General features: G+C 34.0%; 1 protein-coding gene across 7 annotated transcripts in view; it reads left to right on the top strand.

Moving 5' to 3' along the window:
• The window catches only part of WASHC3 (WASH complex subunit 3), a 122,334-nt gene that overhangs the window by 9,476 nt on the left and 97,887 nt on the right, over nt 1–14,971 (top strand). For 6 of the 7 annotated variants that reach the window (XR_006381434.1, XR_006381432.1, XR_006381433.1 and 3 more), the window contains exons 3-5: nt 665–730; nt 2,662–2,769; nt 6,228–6,338. Coding sequence is in view for 4 of the 7 variants with exons in the window: in XM_044229344.1 (XP_044085279.1) it covers nt 665–730; nt 2,662–2,769; nt 6,228–6,338 (285 nt within the window). In the remaining 3 variants the exon portion in view is untranslated. The remainder of the gene's footprint in view (nt 1–664; nt 731–2,661; nt 2,770–6,227; nt 6,339–14,971) is intronic. The other variant, XM_044229343.1, reaches the window with a different exon arrangement.

The following is a 14,971-nucleotide window of genomic DNA, read 5'->3' on the forward strand; positions in this document are numbered from 1 at the left end:
TTTTATCTTGGATTTTGATGGTAGGTTGATTCCTTTTGCTTTTTAGTACTCTGATTTTTTTCTCTTTGTTTTATTTCTTTTCAACCTGAACTGACTCATCTTCTAATTTCATCTTCTTTAATTTTCAAACTTAAAAAATTTAAATTTGGGACTAATTATGTTTACTAATTGCAAAACTTGTTTAAATAACTTAAAAAGATGGATCTTGTTCCTGGCTGTGTCGAGCTAATTTTTATTCTTGTTTTATATGAAGAGTTCCTTCATTCATCAACAAACAATTATTAGACTCCTATTAAGTTTTAGGTACTGTTCTGGGCATGGGGTCTATAACAGTGAACAAAAATCTCTGTTCTGGAAGAAGTTTACATTCTGGTCCTGGTGACTGATTATGGCTGTCATAATGACTTTGTTAAGGCTGATAAGGTAATTTTTGCTTATCTGTGAATACAGTTTTTATAAAGTAGCCATGAAACATGTTAATGAAGGTAACAAAATCCTTGAGCTCCCATTCCTACTCATGTAAATAAGAGAATACTATATTAGAAAATGACTAATACTTAAACCATAGTGTTTGTTTTTTTTTAAATTTTCAAATCTGCCCTTTGTTATCCTGTTAAGAGTTCATTTCAGACTTTATTCTTACGTTCAAATCTTTCTTTTCCAGAAACTGGCAGACCTTTCTCTTCGTATCCAGCAAATTGAAACAACTCTCAATATTTTGGATGCAAAGGTTTGTATTTCTGAATAACTTAGAGTATAAACTTTGCTCCACATATACCACTTTCTCAGTCATACTTAAACTTTAATTGCATTTGGGAATGAATTCAGTTTAGCTTCTGCATCCATGAGGTGGTGTAGTGTTTTCTTGTTTGTTTTTAATTCATTATAATTACAAAGAAAATGATACTCATTATGAACTATTAACTGAGTTTGTTTAAATGTACACATGAATTGAAATTTCTTTCATTATTCTAGTCAAAAGCCTGTGAGTAACATGTTAACAAATTGGGATGTTCTGTAGTTCACTTCATTTGATGGAAAATTCACAATTATAGTAATCATTTGATAACACAGTAAAAATTACATAAAACTTCAAATTTTGCTCCAGAGCAAAATTTGGAGAAAATATCAGCTATTTTCTATTTGCAAATATATTGAATGCTAATGAAGAGTACCAATTTTGATGTCAGAAATTACATAATATAACTAGCAAAAATAAAAAAGAGTTTTGATTTTAAAACTTATGGTTCAGTGTTTTCCCTGATTATAAGATAATAATTAGTATAATTATATAATAGTATATTTTTTGTGACTTTGTCCTTTTATAAAAAATTAATCTAAAAATACATTTTGAATATTTATGGGAAAGTAAAATGGCTAAAGCTTTAGCATGAGGATCAGAATGTCTAGTTTGTGCTTTCTATATCTTGTGGACTTCAGCCACTACATTTCTCTCAAAACATTTCTGTAGCTTGGAGATTTAGGGTACCTGGTCTTGACCATGTTGAACATAATCTCCTAGCAGCCATACCTACTTGAAACTCTTTGGGCCTGGGGCACTGTGCTAAGTACTGTCATCAGTCAGCAGTTCTCAATGAATATTGCTGCTTCAGATCTTATTACCATTGTTTTTTTTTTTTTTCCTCTTCATTATTCTTCATTATGAGTATGTGCCTTATTTTAATGTTTGGGGAATTCTTGAGTTAGAGTCCATAGTCACAAGTTAAGATATTGTATGGACAAATTAGCCTTAATTATTTCCATAGCCATAAAATTAATTCCTAAAGTTAGCCAAACATCTGACAAATGTCTATCACTGATATCAGAATGAAATCAGAAAAGAGTGTTTGCTTGGATCCTGCAAATCCAACCTGAAATACATAACCACTTGAGAGCATGCCCATCTTTTGTCTATGAAAAGATAACATATTTTAGTAACATTTAGTGGTAAATGTTTAAAGAAAGAAAAAAATAATCAGCTATGTCGGACATTAAAATGTGATGACAGAAGTTATGTCAGTTCCCAGATAATTAAAACTTAAAATGTGCTGCAAAGGACTTATTTTCTACAAAATATGTTTAATAAAATTTTTTTTACAACTTTGTGAGTTAAGTTTTCTTATCCCCACTTTCCAGGGGAGAAAATTGATATTAAGGAGATTTACAGACAGCCACATAGCTTGTGACTTAACCTTAGACAATCTGACTCCAAAGTCCATGCTTTTATTTCTTACACTAGGATTCCTTATATTTTTTAAAATAATTCCTAGGGAAAAAATGGTTATGAGTGAAGTTAGATTTATGAGAAATTATTTGAAAATATTTTATTTGTGAATACCTTTCACTTTTAAGTAGTTTATGGCATGGGGAATTTCAGACACCAAAGATGAGATTTTATATACCCTATTTCTATAGACTTAAAAACATAAGATAGCTATCAAAAACTCACACACTTAGAAACTTATCACTAATATTAACTAAGCATCTAATATAAATAATATAATATAAAATGATATAAATATATAAATATAATAAAATATTTACTCATAATGAAGAATAAATATTCTAAATATTTATATGTTTTATATTATAAAATAATATAAATATAAACTAAGAAGCTAATATTATCTTCAAATGCCAACATTAATTTTCTTTTCTCAGTTGTCATCTATCCCAGGCCTAGATGATGTGACATTTGAAGTATCACCTGTAAGTGTCACTGGTGTCACAAAAGAATCACATTCTGAAACCGCTTCAGAGAAATCACAAGTAAGTATTTAAGTTCCAGGAAGCATGAGTAGGTCTTCTTGGTTAAACCAGACAAACCTAGCAGCAGGTTTGAAGGAAGTTAAATAAAGATGTAAAACTTTGAATAGTAACATTTTAAAACCTTGAAGTAGAAAAGGAAGTTTGAAAAAAGTTAACTGTTTTATGGTTATTTTGAACAACTCCCTGAAGTTAATATTTTCTTTGCCTGTAAAAGAGAAACTATAAAATAGGACTAAGAGAAATCTTGAACATGACAGTGCTCTTCAAGTTCACTATGGACATTTTTCCTACATTTTTATAAGGATACTTTTAAAATGTCTTATTATAAAGACCTTCAAACACACACAAAAGTAGAATATTACAATTAATAACTAAATGTCCATTACCCAGATTCTCTAGTAAAAATTTTCTTACATTTGCTTCATCTTTTTTTTTTATCACCTGCTAAAGTGAATCTCAGGCATCATAGCATTTCACCGCTTTGTAATTCCTTGAGCATCTCTGAAAAGTTCAGGCATTTTCCTGTGTAACCACAATGCTTTTATCATACACAATATAATTAACAATAATTCCCAAGTGTCATCTAACCCCTTGTTACTCAAAGATTACTCCAGGTACCAGCAGCGTGGGCATCACCTGGGGGCCTTGTCAGAAACAAAGAACCTCAGGCTCCATCCCAGACCTACTGAATCACAATCTATATTCTCCTAAGATTGTTGGGTGACTCATAGGCTCTTGGAATTTGAGAGATACTGATTTAGAAATACCAAATATCTAAAAAGTGTGGTTTTGGAGTTGATTTGTTCAAATCAGCATGCTGGTAAGGGCCACACTTTATATTTGGATCTTGTGTCTTAATGTTCATTTATGCCATGCAATCATTTAAATATTATATTACTTTTTATTTCAACAAATAAAAATTCTTATTGTTGCAGAATAGATAGTCTCTAGTGTATCTCAGTGAGTATTAAAATTCAAAATAAAATAATCACTAAGATAGTGGTCTATCTAGTTATACTGAACAAATTGACTTCTTAGCTATATGAGATTCTGCATTTATACCTGGAGATTCTTTCACAGGATATTTTCTAGGTTATGATTATGTTGGCTGTGATGATAATGACTAACATTCAGAGGGTGCTTAACTGTTTACCTCTGAAGCAATTCTTCTAAGTGCTTTTCAGAAATTAACTCATTTAATTATCACAACAGCCCTATGAAGTAAATACTGTATTATCACTGCTACTTCACTGATGTATGAAATGATATACATAGAGGTTACCGAAGGTCAAAAGAACAAGTGTAAGAGCTGGAATTTTAACCCAGGCAATCCAGTGCCAAGAGTCCTGCTCTTACCTGTGGTGCTACACTGTCTCCAGCACCTATGTTGAATTCATTAAATATATTGAACACACATGTTGCAAGGCCCATGGGAGGAGCCATAAATTTAGTTATATGTTTTGGCGGAATAAAATAGATGACCATTTACTTAACAATTAGATATTAGAAAATTTAACATTCATTTAATTAATATAGCAAATTGTATTATCATGGCCACTGAAATATATATAAAATACAAGAAAAAAATCCAGATGTTTTAGAGAAGTTTAACTTCACAAGGTCCTTTTAATTAAATATGGACCATGCTTTTTCTAAAACAGGCACGTATAAAAATATTAAGAAAATGTTTTCACTCTATCTTGTAGTTATTCTTTGGTGGATATTAGCCATCATATATTTAAGTGGTGGTATCTGTCTAATTTTGAATATTAATTTTTTCAGGTGTTATTATGAATGCCGTCTATAATATGTATTTTAAAACTTATGTGATTGTGTTGGTCCTACTTATTGTCTCAAAAAACTTAATTTCGAGTAATCACAACTAAATTTTCTAAAATTCAGAACAATTTGGTATATTTTGTTAATTATATTTTAAAAATATATATTAATTCATTTGGACAATTTATGAAGATCTGTTGGCTTCCTGGGTTTAAAAAATTGTGGTCAAGTTGCATGTTGAGTAGCTTGATAAAATACCTGTTCAGCATATTAATATTCAAATCAACTTCTTATTTCTTCTCCATTGTTATTGTTATTTTTTATGTAAAATATTTTGAGATGGACTTAAGTACTACTTAACACAGAATTTCCACGGGCATTACAAACTCACTCATCTGATAAAATATAATCATGGACTTTTTTAATCACTCATTCATTTCAATCTCTAATCTATATGAGTCAAAGACCCAAGTCTTGGATTCTGCATACTGATTTTTCTGCATACTGATTTTTCTGCAACTTTAATTTCATGGTTCAGATCATATCATTACTCACAATAGAACATCCAATTGTGCAGATTGAGATTGAGAATAAAATGAAGGACAGTTGAGAGATATGATAGAGGATTTAAGGGTCATTCAAATAGCAAAGGTGTAAGGGCTGACATAATTAAACCTTGTTGAGATCTTGGTTATTAGGCAAAGTTAAGGCTGAGTTTTGAAATTCGTTGATCCTATATGTAATTAATTCTCATTTGTTCCATTGTACTATTGTATGAGTTTATTGTCCATAATTTTTTTTAAAAAACATACTTGGGTCTTGTTTGAATTTTTTATTTAATTAAATGTTTTGGATTTTTTGTATTCATGTCTTTTTAAGATGATTTTATATATATATGTATAAATATATATACACACACATACACACCCACACGCTCAGTTTTGTATACTTAGTGTTATATAATGGGAGAAACATTTATTCATTTAACACAGTACTATGCAAAGTGAGAACTGCCTATATGATAAAAGCATTTTTATCTAAAAAGACCATTCCCCAGTATTCTTTATTGTTAGTGGATTAACATTCGTAGTTCCATCAGTAGCTGAAAGATACAAAACTAGATAAATTTGTTTGGAAAAATGGGCTTCTCTTCCACAGATTCTCCATGCAGTGCTTTCTAAGATGGTAGAATAGCCATATACACTTGGAGTAAAATTATATAATAAATGAGGAATTCAATTGTATGGATGGGAGTTACCTAGAAAATCAATTTGCTATCTGCTAGAGTTGAACCATTGGCAAATCAAATAGTTTCATTAGCTTTATTAAAAGTTTTATTAAAATAATATGTCCATCTATAGTTCATGTTTTATATTGGCACTCTGGGGACAACTAAAGTAGAATTCTGGTATTTTTTAATGCCATGAATATATTTGCATTTTTTAAGGAATAATATTAGTTGAAGTTAAATGGAATGTCCTCTGAAATCATATTTAAGTATTTGTAAATATTTGGAAACATATATCCCATAATTAAATTATTGGTATTTAAATTTAGAAATAAGATTTTTTTCTGATATTGATTGCTTTAGAATTATAAAAAGATACACCCCTTTTTAAGTAACATAATGGACCCCTTCTATGAATTGTCTAAAGATTTACACCCAATACTCTCTACAGCAGAACAGTTTACAAGACTCTGGACCACAGGAAAGTGAAGTAACACCAGAAAATATCTTAACTGTAGCCAAGGATCCAAGATATGCCAGATATCTCAAAATGGTTCAAGTGGTAAGCTGATTTGGTCTGTCTTCTCTGTCTAGCAGCCTCATTTGAAATTCTTAACCCTAGAGGTTTCATTGTTATTTTTCCTATCTGAGAAAACTGCTAAACTGAGTGACCAAGTTTTCTACTCTTTTACTTCTTTCCTATGTTTAATTAATACCCTGATAAAAAAAGTAAACAGAGGTCAGATCCTTCTAGTTAAAATTGAGCTCACACTTCAAATTAACGTAGTTTAATATAAATTTATGTAAATTTTTTTTCTTTACATAAAATTATCAGCAAATCTTAGACATATCAGAGGAATGAAAGTGGACTGTTTCTTAAATCATATGACTTTAACTTAATTCATATATGCTAGTACAAATAATGGGTTTTGTGTATGTTTATTCTGAATTTCATCTTTCAGTGGTTTAGTCATAGAAGAGAATTTAAGTCTCTTAGCCATTTAAGGTAGATCTTTTAGTATTATATGACTTTAGAATTCATTTTTTTCCCTGAGATATCGTTACATGTTCTGATACCAAAAGTATCTACAATTGCCTGTAACAGCAGAAGTTAATTTCATTTCAGTAGAAAGTCCTATTGCAGAGGCTGAAGGAGCTAGCCCTTTGTCATTTTTTGGTTAATTAAAAATATATATATATTTCGAATACTGTCAAGCAAAAGAAGTACTAATATTAAAGAAGAGGCAGTTTTGTTTTGCTGTCCATGACATTATTTATCACCCAATAATTTAAAAACAAATAGTGTCTGGCAGAAAGAGTGGATTGGTTCATTAAGAAGCAACAGAAGTGACATTGGGAAGAAGAAAGTACATTCACTTTCCCTAGCTGTCAGAAGAAATGAATTTGTCACTTGCTTAATTCTTCATTGACAGCCAAAACCCTGGGTTCTAGGCTTTGGAAAAAAATAAACCAGACTTTGAGATGAAAATATATAATGTTCTTTTTGTAAGAATAAAGTAGGGTTAGTTTGTGCATGAACTATGATAAATTTTTAAATCTAGAACCCAGTGAGGCTTTGCTAAGCTTAAAATACAGACTATTAAAAACTGTCTTACTCTTTCAAACAGAAGAGGAAAAGTTTCAAAATGACTCTGGAAGACTTTTTATTTAGTCTTTGCTTGCTGAACATATGTAAAATAGGAAATAGAAATATCTACTTGATGATATCTACAAGAATGCCTAGAATCTTTGGTAAAAGACTGCATCTTAGGATAATTGTTGTATTCTTAATACAGTGCTTCTGACTTTCTAAGAACTTCAAAAACTCTTATTTTCCTTTTTAGTATAAATTTACTGTCCATTTATTCCACAAATATTTATTATACACTCACTTTAAGGTACTGTATTAGGAAATGTCTAGATTTATTTAGCCAGACATGACTGAACATTTTTATTTTTGTTATTAATTACCTAGACAAATTCCATTGTTTTTCAGATTCATAAGTATATTGTGTGTGTGTTAGTGTGTGTGTGTGTGTGTGTGTAAATGACTCACTTTTCTAATCCTATGGCTTAACATCTCACTAGGAATAAAAGCCAAAGTTCTTCACAAGCCTATGAGATCCTATACAATTTAGATCCCTGGTAACCCTTGATCTCTTATCTTCATTCACTCTCCTCCAGCTCTCCTGGCTGGTTTGATGTTCCTTGAATAAGCATATAGACAATCTCTTGTCTCAGCCCTTTACCTCAGCTATTTGCCTGAAACACTTTTTCCCAGTTATCTTATCTTGATGGTTGGTTCCCCTACTTTTTTCAGATTTTTATTCAAATATTACCTTCTCTCTGACCACATTCCTTTTTCCCCTTCCCTGCTGTTTTTTCTTCATGTAACTGGCCAATAAGATATAAAATACAATCTATTTTACATACTTTGTGTCTTTTCAGTTACTAAAATACAGACTCTGTGAGGGTAGAGAAATTTTTGTGTACTGTACTATTCCTAGAACAATACCTGGCAAATAGTATTTACCTATAAATGAAAATACCTACATTTTCATCTATGCCATTTTATCTTTTGATAAGTTTTGGGAATAGATTCTTTTTTACACCAGCTCAGTGGTTTTCAGACTAAGAAACATTATCAAAACATGTTACTGATTCTCACTATACTAAATAAGAATCTCTAAAGTTAGACTGGGAACTGGGCATATGTATAGCTCTTAAAAATATTTTATACTATATATAACATTAAAATATTTTTTATTTTAAAATATTAAGAAGCTCTTGTTTTTTGTTTTTAACTGTCATTCTATGGCATTGCTTGGCACTTAGCTTCAGTCTATCCTTTTGCTTGGTGTCTCTGAGTATGAGTAGGGGTTCGATTTCTTCTGCCTCAGACTTTTCCTGTTTTTAGCCCAATTTTCCTCATTTCAGTCCTTTGCCTCTCTTTTGACCTTGGTATGTGTGTTTCTAATTCCTAAACAGTTCCAAGGTTCTGGAAGTGCTACTTGTGGTATCCCCTCTTCTGACACATGGACTTGGCCTTTCTTTGCTATGCTAAGTCATCAATCACTCTTTTATCTGCTTTTAATTTCCATGTGGAATGCTTCATATATTCCTCTTAGTCATTAAAATTAGTGTTTGTGTTTTATTTCTTTTTGCCTAATTGTTTGAGGGTAATTTTCAAGAAGAAAAAGGGGAGCAAATCTTTATACTGCCATCCTAAAACTGCAAGTTCATCCAAGTTTAATTTAATTTTATTGTTTTCAGTTTATTGTGCCAACCTGAATCCCAGAATCTTCTTACCCAACTTTTGTTTCCTTCTGCTCCCAATCCTGCATTTCATTCTTCAGACAAAACCACAAACCCTTCTCAATATTAGTTCCATAGTTTTCCACCTCTGAATCTAGAATCCCCTTCTCTTCATTATTACATATCCAGATTCTACTCACTTGACATGTTCCAATGGATACTTCCTTCTGAATCCACCAACACTTACAGCTAGGAGTAATATCTCCCTTCAGTGATCTGTCCAACCACTTAAGGTTTTTTTATGGAACTTATCATATCTTGTTTTTTGATCATTTACACATATTTTTATTGCCCCTGTTGAAAAGGAACCTGAGAGGAACTATTTTTTTTAAGATTTTATTTATTTATTGACAGACAGAGATTACAAGTAGGGAGAGGCAGGCAGAGAGAGAGAGAGGGAGGGAGGCAGGCTCCCTGCTGAGCAGAGAGCCCAGTGCGAGGCTCCATCCCAGAACCCTGGGATCATGACCCGAGTGAAGGCAGAGGCTTTAAGAATCTCTAAAGTTAGGACTGGGAACCCAAGCACCCCTGAGAAGAAGTATTTTATCTTGACTCATCATTGCATTCACTTTGACATCTTACCCATAAAAGGTGCTCAGTCAATACTTGATGTATGTACTATTTTGTCCTGCATATTAACTCTCCTTCCCAGCTTTGTGTCACCTGGAAACTTATACATATATTACTGTTTCTTCAAGTCACTGATTTTAAAAGTTTTGTGGGATCAGACCAAGAATAGACCAACTAGAGGTCTCCCTCAAGGTTGCTATAAATCTGCCAGCCATTGTTCTTTAGATATGATCATTAAGTCATATCCATTATTTTTTCTGCTTCCTAAGAATATCATGAGTCCCTGTCAGAATATCCAACCACAAATGTAGTTGCATGTTTGACATCATTTAGTTTTGTTTTTGTTTAAATTTATGTGTGAAATTGTTAAATCAATTCCCTTCATTACATTGTTTATCTGTAGAGGATGAATTTTTTAGCCACATGACAAGAATTTATCAGATGCTCTAATTTGAGCAAAATTAAGCCGCCAGTACATGTGAATAGCTAATGTCCCCATCATGGCTGATACTGTCCTTCTACTTGTTTGCAGCATGTTTTATGAAAGCCTGATCTAAATCATCCATCTGGTCAGTGACCAAACTCCATTTGATAATACAACTGTTGATTTCTTTTAGTCTCACTTGGCCGGGGAGTTGGAGGGGTTCCTTTGTTTATGTTCATGTTCAAGAATCTCCGTGTGTGTGTGTGTGTGTGTTTGTATAAATTCATTTATAGGTATCTTCCACCTTCTGTTGTAAAATATTGTAAGACATTCCTTTCAAATGCCAGCTCCCACTGATGAATTCCTTTCCACTAAGTATTAACAGTCCCTGAGATTTACTTATTTTGATATTGCAGGTTTGCACTCTATAAACACACTCCTTCTTTTAGGTTGTTGGATTTGTTTTCTATTTGTTTGTATTTCTCCTCTTAATAATTACCTGCTAGTTCTTCCACTTTTTTTTTCCTATAATATCATTGTTACTCATAGTCCTGCAGTTTTAACTGAAGATTATTCTTATTCTTCGATTTGAGTTTAAAGCCCCTTGATCATAACTGTGTGGGTCTTGTTAAACATAATCTTTTGGTTCTTCTGAACTATTTAACATTTTTCTGGGAGTATAATCATTTTAGTATCATAAGTCGTTACCCAACATGGTTCTTCAGCTGCATATGCATAGCTAGTTGTGTTTCCTATATCCATATCTTTACGAAACTATAATTTTAACTGGAAAAACAGATGATAATACCACCCTGCTCTAGAAAATGCCTCACAGCAGTAAGAGTCATTTAAGGCCCATTTTATTTATTTATTTATTTATTTATTTTTAAAGATTTTATTTATTTATTTGACAGACAGAGATCACAAGTAGGCAGAGAAGCAGGCAGAGAGAGAGAAGGAAGCAGGCTCCCTGCCGAGCAGAAAGCCCAATGCGGGGCTCGATCCCAGGACCCTGGGATCATGTCCTGCCAAAGGCAGAGACTTTAACCCACTGAGCCACCCAGGTGCCCCAAGGCCCAATTTAATCTGTATCATTGATTCATTCAGTTTCTGTCAATGATGCGGGAAGAATCTGGATGGCATTGTATCTCTACACTTCAGGATAGTAAATTGCCTTCCTATTTTCTGTTTAATCTTCTAATCAGTTCATTCTGCTGAGGTAGTTTACTTCCTTGAGTGTGACTGAATACTTCCAGGATTCAGAGGGATTAGAAAGAGAATCAAGTTTGACCATGCACTATATAAAGGAGCCTAACCCCAGCTAATTCGAGAGAGTAGCTTCATAGCTTCATTAGAAATTGCCTTATCTTGGGACTCCTGGGTGGCTCAGTGGGCTAAACCGCTGCCTTCGGCTCAGGTCATGATCCAAGGGTCCTGGGATCGAGTCCCGCATCGGGCTCCTTGCTCAGCGGGGAGCCCGCTTCTCTCTCTGCCTCTGCCTGCCTCTCTGCCTGCTTTTGTGTACTCGCTTGCTCTCTCTCTCTCTGGCAAATAAATAAAAAATCTTAAAAAAAAAAAAAAGAAATTGCCTTATCTATATTAGAAAGCTTCACTTTCCCAGTGAAATTGTAGATTTTTATTAAAATGCCCAGTTTTGCTGAGTGAAATAAGTCAAGCAGAGAGAGTCAATTATCATATGGTTTCACTTATTTGTGGAGCATAACAAATAGCATGGAGGACAAGGGGTGTTAGAGAGGAGTAGGGAATTTGGGTAAATTGGAAGGGGAGGTGAACCATGAGAGACTTTGGACTCTGAAAAACAGTCTGAGGGGTTTGAAGTGGCGGGGGGGGGGTTGGGAGGTTGGGGTACCAGGTGGTGGATATTATAGAGGGCACGGCTTGCATGGAGCACTGGGTGTGGTGAAAAAATAATGAATACTGTTTTTCTGAAAATAAATAAATTGGAAAAAAAAATGCCCAGTTTTTCTCAACCTTAGAGGATGGCTAAGATTTCTCTTATTTGCCCACTACTAAAAATTTAGTTTTGGGGTGCCTGGGTGGCTCAGTCAGTTAATTATCTCACTCTTGATTTGGGCTCATGTCCTGGTCTCAGGATTGTGAGATCAGCTCCATGTCAGGCTCCTCACTGGGCGTGGAACCTTTTTAAGATTCTCTCTCTCCCGGGGCGCCTGGGTGGCTCAGTGAGTTAAAGCCTCTGTCTTCGGCTCAGGTCGTGATCCCAGAGTTCTGGGATCGAGCCCCGCATCAGGCTCTCTGCTCAGCGGGGAGCCTGCTTCCTGCTCTCTCTCTCTGCCTGCCTCTCCGCCTACTTGTGATTTCTGTCAAATAAATAAATAAAATCTTTAAAAAAAAAAAAAAAAGATTCTCTCTATCCCTCTTCTGCTACCCTTCCCCCACTCTAAAAAAATTAGTTTTAGTTACTAATGTAGAGAAAGACCAGGGTTGTCCTTCAGTTATTGGTATGATCATGAGTAGTTTGTCATCTATCGTACACATTGCTACATGTTATAAGAGCTGAAGCCTACAATCTGGAATGTAGGGAATTATTTGTATTAATAAAAGAAAAGGTAAAGTCTCAAAAATACCTGTCTTCCTGAAAAAAATCACTATATACTAACAGTATAAAAATCTCCTAAAATACCCCAAATAACCATTTCTATACCCTCAAAAGGAAATTAACAATGCCATAAGTTCTCCTTCCTCCTAAGGACAATAATGGGATTTCTTTCATTTTTAATTGCCTTTATATTTTTGGCATTTAAAGATATGAGTTGCTTCTCCATAAGCAGAGTCTTATACCTATAATTCCACTTACATTGTTTCTTATCTTTTCCAAAGTGTAAGGGTCTTCTACTCACTGTCTTAATACTTAATAGGCCCTCAATTCTCTTGTAATCCATTCTTTTGCTTCTTTCCTGAATTATTGTCTAGAACCATTTCATTCTGTCTAAGGGAGTAGACAAGTATTTCTCAAACCTATCTTCATTAGTGTAAAAGCTTAAACTTGCTGGCTATCCATGTAGCGATCACTCACTTCAGATAGAGAAACATAAAAAGTCCTACAAATTACAAATACAGGATTTTTTTTTAGATTTTATTTATTTATTTGAGATGAGTGAGAGCAAGAGAGTGCACAGAGGGAGAGGGAGGAGGAGAAGCAGACTGCCAACTGAGCAGAGAGCCCTTACATGGGGCTTAATGCAGGGCTGGATTCCAGGACCCTGAGATCATTCTTGAGTGAAGGCAGACTCTTAACCTACCAAGCGACCCATGTACCCCTACAAAATTTTTTTTTTTAATTTTCAGGCTTCCTAGAAGTCAGGATAAGCTAGTCTTTTTTTGGCTTTCTTTCTAAGCTGCCATGCAAGAAAGTCTAAAGTCCTAGCTATAGACTTTCCCTGAGTCCTAGCTATCTGAGTCCTTTCCCTGAGTCCTAGCTATCTCCTAGAATGTGCTGCCTTGGTATTTGCCTTGCTTCACTTGCCACATACCTGCAAGTCTGTTTTAAAAACTAAGCAATTCATTTGCAATGATGTCAATAGAGCTAGAGTATATTATGCTGAGTAAAATAAATCAGCGAGGGAAAAACAAATACCATATGATCTTACTCATATGTGGAATTTATTTTTATTTATTTATTTATTTATTATTAGCATACAGTGTATTATTTGTTTCAGGGGTACGGGTCTGATTCATCAGTCTTAACACAATTCGTAGCACTTACCATAGCACATACCCTCCCCAGTGTTTACCACCCAGCCACCTCATCCCTCTGAAAGCCCTCCCCTCAAGCAACCCTCAGTTTGTTTCCTGAGATTAAGCATCTCTGATGGTTTGTTTCTCTCTCTGGTTTCATCTTGTTTCATTTTCCCCTCCCTTTGCCTATGATCCTTTGTTTGTTTCTCAAATTCCTGTGGAATTAAAGAAAGAAAACAGATGAGCATATGGGAGGAGGGAAAAGAAAAAAAGGAGAAAGGGAAACAAGCCATAAGTGACTTTTAATGACAGAGAATAAACTGAGGGTTGGGGGGAAGGGATGGTCAAGGTGGGGGATTGGTATTTAAGGAAGGCACTGGTTGTGATGAGTACTGGGTGTTGTACCAAGTGATGGATCACTTAGTATTTTTCCTACTACAGAAACCAATATTGCACTGTATGTTAACTAACAAAATTTAAATAAAAATTTCAAAATAAAAAGTAAAAATAAACTAGGCAATTAAAACTGCTTAATTATTATAAACTTCTTTGAACAGAAGCCAGCAGAATCTTTCAAGTGTCACAAGTAACCAGTTCACAGAGAAATAAACAGTACCTTGCTTTTTGGTCTCCATTATCTTTTTCTGTCACTCCTACATTACTGTGCTCTCTGAGATAGAAGACTAAATTACATTTCCAAAAGCTAGTTGTTATCTATGACATAATTTGAGTACCTAGGAGTACACCTAGATCTTTAGTCTGTCTATTTCTAGGATGCACCATGGTATAGTTTCTTTTTTTTTTTTTTTAATAAAAAATTATTTATTTATTTTAAATTTTTTTTCAGTGTTTCAGAATTCATTGTTTATGCACCACACCCAGTGCTCCGTGCAATATGTGCCCTCCATACTACCCCCAACCAGGCTCACCCAACCTCCCATTCCCATCCCCTCCAAAACCCTCAGATTGTTTCTCAGAGTCCACAGTCTTTCGTGGTTCGTCTAACCCTCTGATTTCCCCCAACTCCCTTCTCCTCTCCAACATGTCCTTTTTCAAGTAGGTCAATGTAAGCATCAAATGGACTCAACATGGTATAGTTTCTTAACTTTGTCATATAGTCCTGTGTGACAATGGTCGGGTCATGTCACCTCTCAAGGCTTCAGCTCCCT

The sequence above is a fragment of the Neovison vison genome, chromosome 12 (genome assembly GCF_020171115.1).
Source record: "Neovison vison isolate M4711 chromosome 12, ASM_NN_V1, whole genome shotgun sequence".
NCBI lineage: Eukaryota > Metazoa > Chordata > Mammalia > Carnivora > Mustelidae > Neogale > Neogale vison.